At 40.7% G+C, this 17877-nt stretch overlaps 1 protein-coding gene across 2 annotated transcripts; it reads left to right on the forward strand.

Moving 5' to 3' along the window:
• The first annotated feature begins 9272 nt into the window (after positions 1-9272).
• capzb (capping actin protein of muscle Z-line subunit beta) lies at positions 9273-17842 on the forward strand. 2 transcript variants are annotated; one of them, XM_077603320.1, is made up of 9 exons: positions 9273-9558; positions 12901-12990; positions 13540-13661; positions 14250-14363; positions 14760-14901; positions 15016-15132; positions 15210-15275; positions 15391-15467; positions 15637-16892. In XM_077603320.1, the coding sequence occupies exons 1-9, from the start codon at positions 9556-9558 to the stop codon at positions 15728-15730; spliced, it is 825 nt and encodes a 274-aa protein (XP_077459446.1). In that variant the 5' UTR covers positions 9273-9555; the 3' UTR covers positions 15731-16892. The 2 variants fall into 2 exon arrangements, with proteins under 2 accessions (XP_077459446.1, XP_077459445.1); XM_077603319.1 differs by lacking the exon at positions 15637-16892 and adding an exon at positions 16906-17842 and having other exon boundaries at positions 9279-9558.
• Positions 17843-17877: the final 35 nt, after the last annotated feature.

Genomic DNA, 17877 nt, shown 5'->3' on the forward strand with positions numbered 1-17877 from the left:
GGTACTCCGGTTACCTCCTACATCCCCAAAACATGCAGAGTAGGCTTTTTGAATACACGAAATTGCCCTTAGATATGAGTATGAACGTGAATGGTTGCCCGTCTCATCGTGTCCTATGGAGTGTCCCTCACCTAGTGTCCGAAAGTCAGCTGGGATAGGCTCCAGCACCCCCTGCCACTCTTGTGAGAATAAGCGGTTCAGAAAATGAATGACAAATATTCTGGTCATACCTCAATAATACTGTAAAGTTGATTTTTTTTCATAATATTTAACTCCTTGCCTACCATAGACAACTATCAATGTCCAATTTGTTTAATCTGCGAGGAATGATTTTCAATCCGCATTGACAGCGCTAAATATTTTATTTTGGGGAGGAAATGGAATAATGGCTACCAGCCTCTCCCAGGAAAAGGCATTCAACGGTAGCCAAAAGTGCCTTTCGAAAAATTAAACCAAAATGTTAGAAATCTGTTTTCACACTAACAAACAATAACAAACAAATTGTGAATTCAATACCAGTTTTATTCCAAAAGCATCCAAGCTCACCATGACCCTTTTGGGCCTATATCAAGGAGGATTTTATTACCATGGCGACGGAGGGTGTTGGGAATAGGCCCAAATATTTAAAAAAAAACAGAAGTTCATCGCTACCCTGGTTTCATTTTACCCAAAGTATAGGTTTAATTTGTGCACTACGTGTACATAGGCCGAATTCTTGAATATTTAACGAGCAAAGCCATAATTAATGAATCAGGGATGAGCGATAGGCTGAATATCTAACACGAGTTCCAGGCAGCACAGGTGTTGAAGTCGATGACCTTTAAAAACTGTTCTTTTGTGCGTTGGAATGTGTGGGCTTCAACTGTTAAAATTATGACGAAGGAAAACCAGCACTCCATCATACGCCCGTGTTTTCTTAAATGAGAAGGACTTGGACTCACCTGTTATCAATAATACTCAAGTCAAGTTCCAGTTGGGAAAAAAAGGCCTTCTTCTAGTACATTCCGCGGATTCTGCTTCGGTGGGGGGGCTAAACGTGAACTGACATCGGCACTAACATTTGCTCTTCGTCTTTTTCTTCTTCAATCGGACAAGCGTGCAAACACAGGAGTGGTCCGAGCACATGCACTCAATCTTGATGAAGAGCATACGCTGCCAGTGATTACACAAGCCACGCCAACCTCGTTGTGCGACACAAAGATAGCGGTCTTTCTTCGTAGAAATGCAAAATACACGTCAGGAAGAATTGGGACACGGCTCATCGTGTCATTAATCGGAGGTTAACGTACGTAGGCTTGCTAAATAACATGTGAATATTTGAATTGGAAGAAGTTGAGACAGGTCGGGTTATTCTGACTTTGCAGGAACACCCACTGAGGAGAAAAGAGGAAAATATTAGCAAAACTTTACAACTGCAAAGGATCTTGCCAGTTGCTAGAACAGGGGTGGCGAACATGTGGCCCTCGAGCCGCATGGGGTTCCCGGCTAAAATAAATGCGGCTGTTTGCTACTTGCATCTTGTTGATGTTTGGCGCTGGAAGAGAAGGTTGGATGCGCCTTATGTTTTTTGATTCGTGCAAAAATGAGATCTGAATGTGGGTGATAGACTAATGCAAGTGGTGGTGAACGCGTGGCTCTCGAGCCACATGTGGCTACCGGCCAAAAGGAATGGGGCTCTTTGCTTCTTATCATATTTTGTATATACTGTTTCATTTTCCTCTTATTTTATTCTCATTAAAAAGACTCAAATACATCAGGGCCCATTAAAACAAATAATAAATAATATTTAAAAAATATTTGGCAGATTGATTTGTTTTATGCTTTATCACAGTTTAAAATAGTATTTTTTCATATATTTTTTCTTCATATATTTTTTCATAATAACTTCAGATATTTGTTTGCAATATAGTATTATTGTATAAATGCATTTCTGCTCTGTCTTATTCTGATTTGAAAAGCAGCACAGTGAGCAAGCGGTTAGCCGGCGACCAAAAGACCGGCGACCAATCGACCAAACACGGTGGATTTTGACCTCCTGTGCCTGTGTAGGTTTTCTCTGGATGCTTCGGCTTCCTCACACTTCCCAAAAAAGGCTGATTGACCATTCCAAATTGTCCAAAGGTTGGAGTGTGTGCATATGTGCGAATAGTTGCGTTTCCTTGCGATTGGATGGCAACCAATTCAGGGTTCGTAGTTGGTTGAAATAGCCTTGCGAGGCTAACTGGATCGGAAAATGTATGAATTGTTTTAAGGTCTGTAATCAATTGTTACACAAGTTCGACACCGAAGAGAGCTAAAATCAGTGAAATGCTAACAAATGCTGTCTCCAATTAGTCTTGGTTTTGTGATGGCGACAGTAAACGCCAGCAAAAAATAAACGTTTCGAATTGTGTACCTCTGAGGAAAAACTGTCAATAAAATTCCTGTTACATTCGTTTGCATTTAATATCCTGTTATCCATCCACATATCTTTTCCTGCACACCCAAGGGCGGGATTTCTTTGCTTTTTATATTCATAATATTTCTCTTAAACACTTTCTTCTCCCACGCTCGAAGCGGACTGCAGATGCCGAACCTGGTCTTGATTCCAAACCAGCAGGCGGTCAAGTCTCCGAGCTCATTAACAGACAATTTTACCTCCACACCCAATCCACATTTCATTGCTCTAAAGCAGATAAAGAAAGGCAGAGAGTCACTTTATTAAATATAAATCGAGGGCCCTTAGCGGTAACAAAATTGGGTTGAAGTGGCAGAGCCACATTAGAAGGGCAACACAAAACAGATGCTGATGTGGTGAATCTGCATCCTCCTTAATCCTTCACTGCTGATCCTGAGAGGAAACAGAAATCATTTAGCCCGGGGCATACACGTGTGGGCAGTCCTTAACACGAACACTTCTTCAACCTGTGCGCTCACCTTCATTCAACACACGACCATAAATCAAGTACGGCGACCTGAAATCTTTCTGGCAGTAGGAGTAGCCCATGCCCGTGCCCAAACCTGCACCAAATGAGACGGGCCACGTACATCCTACGGGGACAACCAAAACATTCATCCATCACCCAAATGAGGAGAGCCTGGTTCTCTTTACGCTGATGACTTACGTTTAAAGAGAAGGACGGAGAAGACGAGCCCCAAGCCCAGGCCGGTTGCTGCAAAAGAAAAGAAAAATAGACAGCGTTAACAAGTCAACGTAAGCACAGAATTGGCGTGATTAGTGTGTCGAGTGTCTGGCACAATTCATAGAAACCATAGGTTCCATATAGACTGAACCCAATTGAAATTATACACTTTGCAGACCTAGTTTTAGATTTTTAAGGGCAAACATCTTTAACCAGCGCAATTTCAAAACGTCAAAACCAGTTATTTTAATAGAAATGTTAGCTTGGGAACTTATTTGTTTATGTTTATATATACATATGTATAAAAGTACTTGTTAAAAAAAGAACAGGGGGTAGCTGAGCATTTTTTTTAAGTCCGCGGAAAGTACATTTGTTTTTTTTAAATTGAGTTAATTTGTAAAATCATTAGTATTTACATTGAAAGATATTTGTTGGAAACTTTTTTTTTTTTTTACATATTGTGTTCCAGGTTTTTGGAAGGCATGGCTAAAATGGCAGCACGGTGACACCATTGGGCAATTAGCACCAATTACTTGGCAGCTGGTTAAACAGCTCTGCTAATTTTGCCAATACGGTGTCCTGCGATTGGCTGGCAACCAATTCAGGGAACAGAAAGTCAGCACTCATGATTTACTTTCCCGGGCCACACAAAATGATGCGGCGGGCCAGATTTGGCCCCCGGGCCGCCACTTTGACACATGTGATCTAAGGCATAGTTACATCCCTGTTTGCTGTCAAAATTCTATTGAAATTGAATGTCTTGTGTTCTTCATTAGTTTACCTAGTAACCCAAAGCATGACTGTTGGTATTTTTAGTAGTACTATATTTCCTGAGTGGAACTATATTTGTAGTCTGGATCTTGACTTGAAACCCTGTTTCAGATACATTGTGAACATGACTTTCCAATGTTGATCTGCTTCATGGAAACACAAACAGAAAGAGAAGAGAGATGTTGGAATAAGAGCACAAGTACTTGTAAAAAGGAGCCAATGACTGCATGGGGTCGACGCGGCGTCCAGGATAACAGTGTGGACAAGCAGGTAAGGAGTAAATGGCCAAAGTTGGGCAATGGTACAAAAATCACCAAGCTCGTTTTGTCTCGGACTGGAGAGGAACTTGAAGAGGAATGCGCGGTCCACACCGCACCCAGTGGCAGGCCAGCCAGCACAGAAACATATAAAAAGAGCCATTTGGGCCCCTCTTGAGTCTTAATTGGATTCAGAGAGCTATGCAGCATGACCGATGTTCTTGAACCAGAACCCTTTGACTGTTTTCGATTACAAAGCTTTAGAAAAGTCAAACAAGAAAAGCTCATCTTCATTATCAGTCCAAATCGACATTAAACCATATGCATCCTTTTCATACAAATATTTTGTTCTACTTAGAACTTGATGTTTAGTAGGACCTCGCTTTACTCTCCTGCCAAGCACTGATTATCGTAGCAATACTCTTTGGAAAATATGAGAGCGAATCAACATGTCCCTTTGAATCAGCTTGTCTTTGTCTGGCTATAATGAAAAGATTTGTGCGGCAACAAAAAATATACAAGCCGCGGATTTGAAAATCCTCGCCAGGTCCACAGTGCCCTATTGTTAGACATTTGTTTATCCTATCAAAATTACAACAGTAAGATATCTTCTTTCAACGGCGGGGAATTCGGTTTTCGCCGATATATGAGACAACCACCCAAAAAAAAACGTTAGACGGCAAACAAACGGGATATTTTTTTTCTGGTATTTCACCAGTGGCGGGCCGTCAGGGCCTTCAAGGCCTTCTCTGCTGGCCTAAGAAATATCTGAATCATATATTATATTTTGTCCATCAATACTTATTAAATAATTCCAAAATGTCTGTTAGCTTCCTTTCATTACTTTTCACCCTGGTTGCACTGCTTCCAGATGTGTGTTTTCATATTGAAGCATTTAACCAATCACATTTCAGCCATTATTTGTTGCCAGGGTCAGAAATCTGCCTCAAGGCCTTCACAATAAGTTCTGCAGGCTCTGCTGCATTAAACAAGCGTCGATAAGAGCCAGAGCTACCAAACTGTATCTGGACAAGAACAAGCAAATATATTGTTGTGTTGATTTAAAGCCATTTTCAAGACGGACTATGCCAGAAATACGACAGGACAGGCTCGAATTTCAGCATTAGCTTTGATGGCGATAGAAAAGAAGGAAGAAAGAAAGGAGGATGGATATTGTGTACAGTTAAAAAGGATTTTTGGCAAGTAAAATAGGGCTAAACTCCTAAATAATATTTCAATTGTGGGCCCGGTTCTGATATCTGAAAAGCTCCAGTGTTTGTATTTAATAACTAAATGCTGCTACAAGAAAATGCACGGACCGCCACTGTATTTCACATTGTAGCAATCTAAAGTTAAGACAGTATGTTGACAAATGACATAAAATGCGGAGTAAATACATTTGAAGCAATAGCGTTAGCAGAACATATGCTATTGAGTTGCTAAGGCTGCGAGAGGCACTTTTACACAGCTGGCAGTTTGCTAGAGTGAGCTCAAAGAATGCAGATGTTTTTCTCCCGGCAAGAAGCAAATTTTATTGTGCCGCCGGTGGCGTCATGCAGAGTCAAGTGGATCGTTTGCCAGTCTAAGTATTTCACCATTTTTTCTGAGTACATGCCGCTTCGTATGACCAGCTCCGTCTTGTTGGTCGTGCCGGTGGCGATACGTGAAACTAGTTGCCGTCATTTATGAGTACGGCTGTTAAACAACGTGACGTCCAGGAGATTTGACCTGGAGTCCTTTCAGAGGCTAGAAAGAGTTTATACAAGCGTAGCTCATCCAGGAAAAATGGATGATTCATTGTTTCAATATATACAGCGCTAGAGATAAAGGCGTACACTCCCTTTGAAAATCTTTTAATCCATTGCTTGGAACAATTTTCACAATTTTAATGATGAAATATGATCGCAATAATTTGATATATACACTATATTATTCATAAATTATATTGGTATGAAGTCATTGGAGCACCGCAAAATAATTTGAATAGTTTGAACTCACATGGACGAATGGTTTCCAGAAATGCATGGTTTCCCAAATTATATAGTTGTACCATCATGAAATAAATATTTTGTTTTTGTCCCTACACTACAATATTAGCTATTTTAAAAAAAACATTCTTAGTGCAATTTTACTAATCCATGATGGCCCTCCACCCTCTGAAGAAATATTTTTTTATTTAATTAAAGACAAATCTTTTTCATTTGGCTTATCCCATCAGTATGGGCTGGTACTCGGACGTTTCGTCGAAAAACGTTTGGTCCCCGGACGTTTGGTCGACCGGACGTTTGGTAGAACGGACTTTGGTCGCCGGGTTCGCGAGTCCCGAGGTTTGAGTCACGAGACTTTCATTTGTTTAACCCTAACCCTATTCACTCAATGTTAAATAATAGTCATTAAATCCCTATTCAGCCAATGTTAAAATCTATCAATTGCATGCGAACCCGTTCTACCAAACGTCCGTTCTACCAAACGTCCGTTCTACCAAACGTTCGTTCTACCAAACGTCCGGTCGACCAAGCGTCCAGGGACCAAACGTCCGGGGACCAAACGTCCGGGGACCAAACGTCCGGGGACCAAACGTCCGGGGACCAAACGTCTTTCGACGAAACGTCCGGTCACGCAAGTATCAACCCAAAAGAGAGATCACTAAAGAATGTCATCATTTTCCAAGTCAGCCTCTCTAACAAACACTTCCCTCATGTCTTCCATCACAAGATGACCTATTTACCTTCTCTCTGGGCTTCCACTACCCGTCCAAAACAGGCCTGGTGATTTTTGCGCCCCTCCGGCTCTTGCCTGATAGGACCACCTTCGACATCTCTTGATGTGTCCGAACCATTGAAACCAGTTCTATGTATCTTTGTCTCCAAAACATATCCCTGTATCTGTCTTTCAGATGTAATCCCTTTTTATCAAATCCAACTTGCATAGAGAACCTCAACATCTTCATTTCCGCCACCTCCAGCTCTGCTTCCTGTCGTCTTTTCATTGGCACTGTGTTTAATCAATACATCATGGCTGACCTCACCAGAGTCTTGTAAACTTTGCCCTTCATAGTGGAAAGTTTATAAGATAGTGGTGAGGCAGACTCTCTTAAACACATGACACCTTTGACCCGTTCCAGTCAGCTTGAAACCTTTCCTTTGCGTCCTTCCAACCAGACAAGATTGAACAGGACTGTTGACTTCAAGTTTTTAAAGTTCTTCACCTTGACAATTTATTTTCCCCCAAAGACAAGATATTCTGTCTAACTTCTTAACTTATCTTTATTCCCTTTGAATGCGGTCCGATTTCCTGCTTGTTAAATGCAGATCACAATGTCATCTGCATACATCTGCACCAGAGGTGGCGTACACGTGGCTCACGAGCCGCATACGCCTCCCGACCAAAATGAATGCGGCTCTTTGCCACAGCAAACTCCAGATGAGGAGATGTGTTAACTCTGACTTAGTTCCATTTGATGTTTGTGTTGAAGGTGGATACTTAGTACCTTGAAATGAACACATTGTTGCTTTGTAAGGGGAAAAGTATTATGGTAAATAATATGGTTTTAATTGTGATTTTTTGTGTCTGTTTGGGCAGGTCACTACATGGTGTGGCTCTTTGACTCTCTTATTTTAAAAATGTTGTTCTTTATGTCTAACTTGTTCGGCACCCCTGATCTAGATCGATAGGGATTCCATTCTAACTATATTTGATAGCCTATTTATCCAGACTGAAAACACACTGTATTCTCACTTGCATCCTATTTTGGTATTCATTTTGTTGATATTTTTATTTGTCATACTTTATGGGTACAAGCTGTGACTTTCACAATTTAAAAAATAAAACCAAACCGGATAACTTACAAACAAAAGAGTAATTAACTTGAAAATGACCGCCATAGCGGAGGCAATTACAAGGAGCCAGATGCTATTGTATGGAGTGGACAGCCATGTGATTCTTGTTAAATGGACTGTTGTTGGTCTGCCGTGGCCTCGAACAAATGAATGAGGTAAACTAGGGAATTAATTGCATCCAGTGTCATCCAAGATTAGTTGCACAGTACTCATCTGTGAGGATACTTGAGTGAGGCAAGAAAGTACCATCTGGAGGAAGACCCTTATTTGAGTGCTGGACCTGAGGCAAAGATCACATCTGAACTCAATCTACAGTGCAAGGTTGTAGAATAAATGTGCATTTTAAATGAAACATACGATAAAAACAAGGGAGAATTCTCCAATCAGTCTTTCATGTAGGGCTGTGTAATAAATGGCGTCCACGTGTGGATATCACATTTTTGGTTGTCAAAGACTACAATGGTAAATTTTGGACCACAGGGGTCTGGCGTCCACTTATGATGTGGACATCATTTTTCTTAGAAAATTCATCATGTAAAAAGATAATTATTTGTTTTTACACTCATCGGGTGCCAAATAGCCTAAATATCAAAGAGAAAATAAAAATAAAAAATTTGTAAATTTTATGGGAAAACAGTCTGGTAAGATTTTTTGAACAAAGTAGAGAAATTAACAACGTCATTCAGACTTAGGTTGAATATTTTATTGGAATATTAAAGACAAACCAAAAACAGGGTCACTTTAGTTTAGGAAGGCGGGTTCATTTGGGTTATCATAGATATCATACATGCAAACATATGATCCTCTCTTGGAAACATGATAATATTCGGATTACACAATGACTTGACTTGAATTTTAAAGCAAATCCTATTTAAATTAGAAGTGACAGCCTTTGATCGATAATAAAACACTGTAAAAACGAAAGACAAAAACGACGTCAAACCAAGGCAAAATATTAACCTTCCCTGTAAAAAGAAAAAAAAATATTCTAAAAAGTGTTGATTGGTAAATATTCATGAAGATGTAAAAATGTGCCAACCAACCCTGCTGTCCCCCTGCACTGTCTTCTAAACTTTGCGTGCGCAGGGTGTAAAAACAAGAAAAAATACATATTCCATTCATGTCCAAGGCCTCTCGACTCTGAAAGACCGTCGAAAAGCGATGCGATTTGCAAGAAATCGTTTCGCCTATTGCACTATGTGAATGTACAGTAACATTGCATCTCCCCAAGTGCGCCACTCCTCTCTTGCCATACTTGGCAATGCCTTTCTTGCTCCGTCGCTATTGGCTGTGGCGGTGAAGGCCCCGAGTGACCCGGACATGCAAGTGAGGCCCGTTTTTCCGACTGCAGCCTCTCCTTCCTGTAAGACCGGTTGAGGAAGTGAATTTCGCTGACAGGGCTGGGCTCACTGAGGGAGAGGCGAACAAAAACATCTTCCACGGGGGAAAGAAAAAACAACAACAACAAGAAGCGATTGGAGCGCTTTGACAAACCCATCAAAGGCTAGAAGGCGTACAGTCACCGGTGAATTCGTGCCCCCCTGCCCATTTGAGACCGCCGCAGACATGGTAAGGGTCGCGCGGTTCGAGCTGTGGCGACACTCGGTTTGATGGGGCTAGCGGCTAACCAACGGCTAAGATGCTAAGCTAGTGTTAGCATAAGGTGCTAGCTTGCTAGTAACCCGAGCGGAACAGCTGGAATTTCTCCAAGAGTTGTCGTTAAGTTGCGACCGCCTTACTTCCCACTTAGTATTACCTTCCGCGCATCGTGAACTAAGACGACTTAAATTTGGAGTCAAGTGAGCGCTAGCTTTCTTCGTCAAGTTAGCTGTTAGCTGAGCGCTTGCCCCGTAGGCGTAAAGTTAGCACAGGATGTTTTGGATTTGACACAAGTTCGTGAAGTGGTTTGGAGAGCAGTCCCGATATAACACACGTTCGAAAGCCAGTTCTGTTGCTCGTGTCCCACCCGCACACAGCCACGTTAAAATAGTCTAATGTGGTGACCGTTTCTATATTAAGACTGACTGCGCCCCCTGATCCGGGCTACCATGACAAGCTGTCAGTCACAATTGATCACTTTCGGCTAGTCGCATTTGTTTATTCCCTTTTCTTCAATCTTTTTCAGCAAACAACTTTTTCTCAATCCCGTTTCATTTTTTCTGTACACGTGTATTGATTATATTTCAAGCATTGAAGGCAATAATAATAGCCTTGGAATTTTTAAATAGGGTGACAGCAGCATATATTTTAGGATTTGACTATTTTGGAGACAAAAGTTGGTTCATTTACTATCAACTACTTGCTGCTGAGATTCCAGTCTGCCTTTTGTTTTCTATCGATGGTCCTTTGAGCCAGGCACCCGCACTGGTGGTTTCACACTATTTAGAGCTGCTGACAGTCTTGGCGTCACTCGTTGCAAACATGAATGTGGGATCTGTGTTGTATAAGACAATGATATACAGCTAGATGGAGTCAATTTACAAACAAGGGATTTGAAATAATAAAATGTTCCACTGTCAGTCCTGAAAATGAACATTTCCGTGCGGCCTAAATTGTCTTCTTGCCAAATAGTACAAGCAGCTGTCCCTTCTCCCCAGTCGCCCGCTCTCCCTGGCCTCACCTCATCCATCCTGCTGGCTCAGCTCCCCCCTCTGACCCTAGAGTTGTTGCTCAGAGCTCGTGTTTACTCGGAGACGGGAGCACTGCTAAACACAACGTCAAAAGGGGCGCAGGTGTCTGATGGTCCAGCCCGATGTAGCCGCTGAGAGCGATTTTAAAGCCAGATGAAAAGAAACATTGCCTCCACCATGACCTTGTTACAGGTCAAATTTAAGGAAAATGTTTACTTCAAGCAGGGCCTCTCCCTGTGACATCTTAGACCAGTGATCAGATGCATGAGTATGCCTTTGTTAACAGTACTAGCAGAATTGAGTAGGCAATACATTTAAAGAAATTGGGATTTTGAAAGAGGGAATGTATGTTACGATATCTAGTTTAATTTTATTTTTACAGTATAGCTTGAACACTGACCATTAGACATTAATGTCATTCACTATGGAGGAAAGTAATGATCAATATAAACTTATTGTTCACCATAACTCAGTTTTAAATTTTCTTTCTGAATATTACAATACATGACTTTTTTTGGCAGGTAATTTACTACGGCACACCAGTGTGCCATGAGACAATGACTGGGAAACACAGATTTAATAGAAATATAGGATCCCAGTTTCAATGCTCAGTTTAAATTGAACAGAAAGGATTAGGTCAGCATGGAAGTAGCACTACTTCAAAGATGACATCATATGCTTCTTTAAGTTTACACTGCTGGGCTCAACCTATTTAAGACAGGAGGAAGGTTTATGCAACTGATTTTTAATAGTGGTTCTTGCCACTTGTTTTGTTCTGATTTGAGATTTTAAACACAGATGGTCAGTGTCGGAAACTGACCTAACTGGCTACTAAAATAGATTTAGTCGACATTTTAATTTTGGTAAATTCCACACCAGAAGGCTGGTGCTTGTATTGGACCCTTGATCTCAGAACTATGAAGCAAATGTGCTAACCACTCTTTTTTTTAATGTCACTGTAGATTGTACAGTGAAATTGTACCTGGATGCCACTCTGGTTGACAAACTTGTGACTTGACCCAACTTGGCATGACAAAACCTGTGACTTCGTTTGACTCGACATAACTTTGTGACTCGACATCACTTGCCCAGGAAAGATTTGAGACTTGTTTGAGACCTCAACCAAATGACTTGCAACCCACTCAGATAGCCTCTTGCAATTGAGTCAAATGGCCTCTTAAAACTTTATGCAATATTATCTTTTCCTCTACATTCCCCAGTTTTTCGTGTTGTGGCTGCCCATCCCTTTCCACCCCCCACTGCATATTTAAGGGAGAAAACCCCTCGGGGAGAGACATTGCTGTGTGCACTTCTGCTCTCAGTTTAGTCTCAATAGATCCTTTTAATTCTTATGCTAGATCACGTTATGATGTCCCCTGATTCTTTTAAAGCAATTCATTCGACAATGCAGGTACATTATAAAAAGAACAACCCTGCTGACTGTGTGCAACATTTCAAGGGAAAACTTGTATTAGAACATTAGAGAAAGAGTAGTAGTAGTAGAGAATAGTTGTGGAAGATAAAAGCTTTGTAGCTATATCTTGTTTTTGATACCTATACAAATAGCATATACCTGTGAGTTGTATATCTTGTGTATAAAGGTTCAGTTCCAACTCCAAAAAGGAAGACAAATTAGTGTCTTGCTTGAGGCTATGCGGACAAGATTTTAATCTATCGATGTAAAAATTTGTGTTAGTTGTTGTCTTTGTTAAGAGTTTAAGTTGTCTTCCATTATACAACAGTTTGTTGGACGACTGGGAACATTCAGTCTTATTGATTTCACCAAAGTGATTACCCAGAAATACCCACATGATAAGATCATCAGGAGAGCCTAGGTGTGTGGAGACCATTGTGAATTTTAGAGTAAACCAAATCATGTCCCAAGTAAGCAAACATGTAAGACTTTACTCAATTTCTTAAAGCAGACAGGTTTTCCTTCAACTGTTTTGCAATATTTTTTAGGGGTGTGTATTGCCTCAACTTGAAGACTCAACTCACAAATTCATGTGTTATCTGACATATTCTCATGTTACAAGATGTGAGTGCTGTTCATGCCGAGCTGGAAAGGTTCTAAGTGCAAACTAACAGGCCAAGCGTCACTTGGACTGCAAGAGTGTGTACAAAAAGCTCCTTCACGGCAATCAGGTTTCCATTTACTGTAGCTGGTCTTTAACATAACTCTGTGCTGCCATTAAAAAAATCGATAAGAGCACCCTTAGTCGATCAAGTACAATCTTATTTGGATTTCCATGTCTGACTGAGATAATTGTGTGTATTTCAGAGTGACCAGCAGTTGGACTGTGCCCTGGATCTCATGAGGCGTCTGCCGCCTCAACAGATTGAAAAGAACCTCAGTGACCTCATTGACCTGGTGAGTTACAGATCGTTCTGATCGTGTTATCATTTTCTCCCCTCTGTGTGGCCATCTTGGCTCAATTGTTCACTTCACAGTACTGTAATGGTAATACCTTACCTTCTTTCTTTACACACCTTCACTTTTCTTTTCTTGCTCACCCTCCTCCCAGGTGTGTTCGTGCGTGTTAGCGTGGTCCCTAGGAATGTGGTTTCCTTTTTAGGAAACAGGCCTCTTTTGTATTTGTGCACTAATGCAGTGGACATAGGAGGTCCATGTCAGTCTGTGAGAAGTAATTTGTATCACCTTATCTCCATGATATAATGTTTCCTACTGTTATTTTATTCCTCCTCTGCTTATTATGGCCCTCTCGGCTCTCATTGAAGCAGTTCTTACCTTAAATGGAGGCATTATTTTATGTTGTCGGTAATCTTGTCGCAAGAAACCTGAGTCTTCGCTTGATTTTCATAATTTGTCGAATGGGACTTTGGTCTCTTTAAGTGGCCACGTTGAAGTATTGATTTTGTAAAAGAATGTTAAAACATTCCTCTGTGTATTTTTATCCAGGTGCCCGGTCTGTGTGAGGACCTTCTCTCCTCAGTGGACCAGCCCCTGAAGATTGCCCGGGACAAGGCTTTGGGAAAAGACTATCTTCTTTGTGATTACAATAGGGATGGTGACTCCTACAGGTAGGGAGAATAACTGCAACATGCTCATTGATGAAACAATCTATCATAATGAGGAAAAGTAAACAGTCAGAACTAAATAAATGTCCGCAAATTAAAAGTTTTACTTCTGTACTGTAAATATCACACATATGGTAGCGATATGGCCATAGTAATTTTTTCTTCTTCTGTTGAATTCAACTGCTACGTCATTACATTCGTCCATTCAGTGCCCGTACAATTTTCCCTGCATGCTCACACTAGATTAGATTTTGTAATAAAATGAACACAAAACACAATCCAAACACCAGCAAGCAGGTTTGATAAATGGTGGAAATTGTCTATTAAATTCTTTGTAAGAAAAGAAGCTGGTCAAATTTCGTCGTGTGGATTTCTGTAAGTTAACTGCTATCTTACAAATACGACTATGTTGTGTTATTAAGCATGCATGCTACTCTAATTTTTATTTTAAAAAAAAGGATTTAGCTCATTTAGTTTAAAAAAAAAATCCCCCAGGGAATCCCAACAATGTTGACTGAAATAAACACTTTACAGTAATTTATACATCATGTACACTTCACATTTGACACGTTGTACTTTCTGGTACTTTAGATCTCCGTGGAGTAATAAATACGACCCTCCCATCGAAGACGGTGCTATGCCTTCAGGTCGCTTGAGGAAACTGGAGGTTGAAGCCAATAACGCCTTTGACCAGTACAGAGACCTGTGAGTTCCAAAGACGCCCACATGCATGCAGACTGTGATATTACATACGCACAACACGTATTAGTAGATTACCAAACAAGCCCCTCAAATTGGAATTAATAAAAACAAACTGATAGCTATATTTAATTAGGCTGCAAAATGGTGAAAGGCCGCCCCATCAGGTCTAAGAAGCTTTTTTTTAGGCATTTGTGATGTTGCGATGTTAAAAAGTGAAGTTTTTCACCAGATGACTTTAACAGATATGTTTGGGAAGACTTTGGTTGATTCGCCTTGACCACATTGCTACACTTATATATGTATATGTCTGTATATAGACAAAAGTGCATGTTGTTAAAAAATTTTTTTCCAAGGAATTGTACATACACAGTGTTGTGATGCAGTATTTTTTGTGTGCAGGTACTTTGAGGGTGGTGTTTCATCAGTGTACCTCTGGGATTTGGAACACGGCTTCGCTGGGGTTATTCTCATCAAAAAGGCTGGAGATGGATCTAAAAAGATTAAAGGGTGCTGGGACTCCATTCATGTGGTAGAGGTGCAGGTGAGCCACTTATAAATTTTCCATGGAAGAAAAACGCACAGAAACAGGCGATTGATGTCAAAGATGCGCCTTTACACAGGTAATATGCAATTAATCTCTGTTTTACGCGATCAGGAGAAGTCCAGCGGCCGCAACGCTCACTACAAACTCACCTCCACTGTTATGTTGTGGCTTCAAACGACCAAGCTCGACTCTGGCACCATGAATCTGGGCGGCAGCCTAACAAGACAAGTATGGTGTAAAGCCCTGAGCGTTATTGACGTGAGCTGCCGGGCCGTACGACAATTTGTTTTGTTTCCTCTCCGCAGACGGAAAAAGACGATACAGTTGGAGAGTCTTCACCCCACATCGCCAACATTGGCCGCCTTGTTGAAGTCAGTAGTTTCATGCAGGCTGATTTGCAACCATTTTTCACCACTTGCATAAAACTCAGCTCAGACTTACTAATCAATTCTTTTGCTGTTTTTTTTCTTGATGTCTTTGTTGCAGGAGATGGAGAACAAGATTCGCTCCACATTGAATGACATCTACTTTGGGAAAACCAAGGACATTGTCAACGGACTTAGGTAAGAATCAAAAGGATGCGCGTGATAATGTCGTCCTTAACTTGTGTTTATTCCGTTAGTCTTCCTCAACTATTGAGTCTGGGTATTTTCCGAAATTCTGCTTTTCCATCCTCATCTTTTGAGCAAACTATAAACACCTTCTTCCCACTCCACTTCTTCTCTGCTCCAGATCTGTTGAGTCTTTGCCTGATAACCAAAAGTATCGACAGCTCCAAAGGGAGCTGTCGCAGGTGCTCACCCAGCGTCAGATCTTCATTGACTAGGGTCGGAGGTACATCCTGGCATGGGGACTGTGCACGTGTGTGGAAAATTGTTAAAAGCTGTTCTTTACTTATTTCTTTTTCCTTTTAAACTTGTCCTGTTTAGCTGCTTAGACATGAGGTTTAATGTGCCACCTGGGAGTTTGGTATACTCCAATTGTGGATGTTTATTTTGTTGTTTATTATGAAAAAGCAGTGGGCAGATATGGGTCTTGATGGGACAGAGAGAAAGGAAGAACAAAACAAAACTAAATAATAGACATAGTTATCTGACTATATTTAACAGAGGACACCTAGAAACTGAAGAGGAGGGAAGATAGATAGATCATTACTGACACTCGGATCCAGTTTTCCTTTCATTTTACTCACTTGGGCCTGACGAGAAGGCAAAAAGGCCAGTTAGTAAGACAAAAACTTTGGCAATTTCCCCCATGTAGCTTTTATTAACTCATTAGCTGCCATTGATGGCATTAGAATGAGAGGGGCTGGCAGTAACCATTAATTTCCAATCCTCCCATTTCAAAGAGATCAAACCTCTATCACTGTCAATGTCAGCCAATTTAAAAAGTGATGGTCAAACACTCCTAAATCGGTGTGTTTGTGTGTGTGTGTGTGTGTGTGTGTTCGTCTGAAATTAACCGCATTGAATTTCTCCCTGTGTAATCAAAGTTACCGCAAACCTCACAGACATTGTCGAAATGTTGAAAACTGATGTGAAATTAACATTTACTTCTTTGTCAACCAGAATGCATACTTTTAAAATACACTTACTAACTCCTCGTTGTAGTGATCGACTAACAATACTAGTGCGCAATCATTTAAATTCAGCCACAAGATAGTAATGCCTAATTCTTATCATTATCAACACACTGTCAACTGATATTTTTTTAATGTGTGTATATTGTAGTGGCACAAAATTTAAATAACTGTTGTTTTGGCACATGATAAGTGGAAAAGGTGTAATGTGGTATGGTGTGTTTTAAGTGGAAAAAAATACAAGGCGTTTGAATGACATGATTGCCAAGAATGTTTCAATATAATGTAAAGGTGAATGTTTTTTTTCTTGCACAGAAGGAAAATAGAACGGCGGAACTTACTAACATATACTTCCACAGACTTTATTTTTTACTTGGTTTCACCCAAACTGATTTTGTTCCTGCATTGTGTCACCCTCACAGGAGTGTTTCATCTCTGGCTGACAAGTCAAAGCAGGAGGCTCTCCAAAACGAACTGTTCAAGGCACTCAAACTGAAAAACCAAAGCTAGAGATGCTACTGTTCTGTCCATTTCTCTCCGCCATCTCTTCTCGTTTCTTTCCGTCTCTCCTTCACCGCCTCCTCTGTGCTGCACTCTTGTTTATTTGTGGGAAAAAAAAGACAAATTACCCCCCAAAAAAGGGAGAAAACCCAAATCTTTCTCCTCCCCTTATTCCGGTCACTTTTTTGTTTTGATGTATCTCTAAATGTTCTGAAGCCATTCACTCACACTCCCTTCCATGTTATGAAACTAATGATAGCATTATGACGGTTAATAATTATAATCTTGCGGTGTGAGGGTCAGAATAAGTACTAAAAGCCCCCCTATCCCCTCTCAGCGTTATTATCAGGCAGTCGGAACTGATCTTTATTTCCTCTCAGTTGAGGAGACAGCCATGCACAGGCTCATTGTGTATATCTCATTTTTTTCTTGTATTCCCCCTAGATTTATCGGTCAATTGATAATTGTCGTTTTGGTCTTCCTTCTCACGGCTTTTGCCTCATGTCGGAAGATTTTTACTCGTCATCTGTCGGCATGCATGTGAGCCCATGCGCGATCGAGGAAATGCAGTCAGTGGAAATACTTTCCCCAACGTAATAACAACCCCACCCCCTCCCACCTTGCCACAATATGAATAACATGACTGTTTTAACCCCCCTACAGTATCTTTAACTCTTCTCTCTGCTCACCTTTCATGTCTTTTTTTGAGGGGGGGTCACAGTTTTTGTGTCAGTGGAAACCTTTGACCGTTTCCATTTTGGAGGGGAAACTTTGTATTTTGTTTTTGTTTTAATTTTGTAAAGCTTATGATTCATATTGTATTAGAGCCTCCAGCAACAATAAAACGTAAAAAAAGCAGTTGTTGTTTGACTTGTTTTGAGGAGTTATTTAGG

This window comes from Stigmatopora argus, chromosome 6, assembly GCF_051989625.1.
Source record: "Stigmatopora argus isolate UIUO_Sarg chromosome 6, RoL_Sarg_1.0, whole genome shotgun sequence".
NCBI classification, from domain to species: domain Eukaryota; kingdom Metazoa; phylum Chordata; class Actinopteri; order Syngnathiformes; family Syngnathidae; genus Stigmatopora; species Stigmatopora argus.

Excerpts from the sequence above, each read along its gene's own strand:
- capzb (XM_077603320.1), top strand. Across the intron at positions 14,364-14,759 it reads TTTGACCAGTACAGAGACCT|GTACTTTGAGGGTGGTGTTT; the intron begins GTGAGTTCCAAA and ends TTTTGTGTGCAG. Across the intron at positions 15,468-15,636 it reads GACATTGTCAACGGACTTAG|ATCTGTTGAGTCTTTGCCTG; the intron begins GTAAGAATCAAA and ends TCTCTGCTCCAG.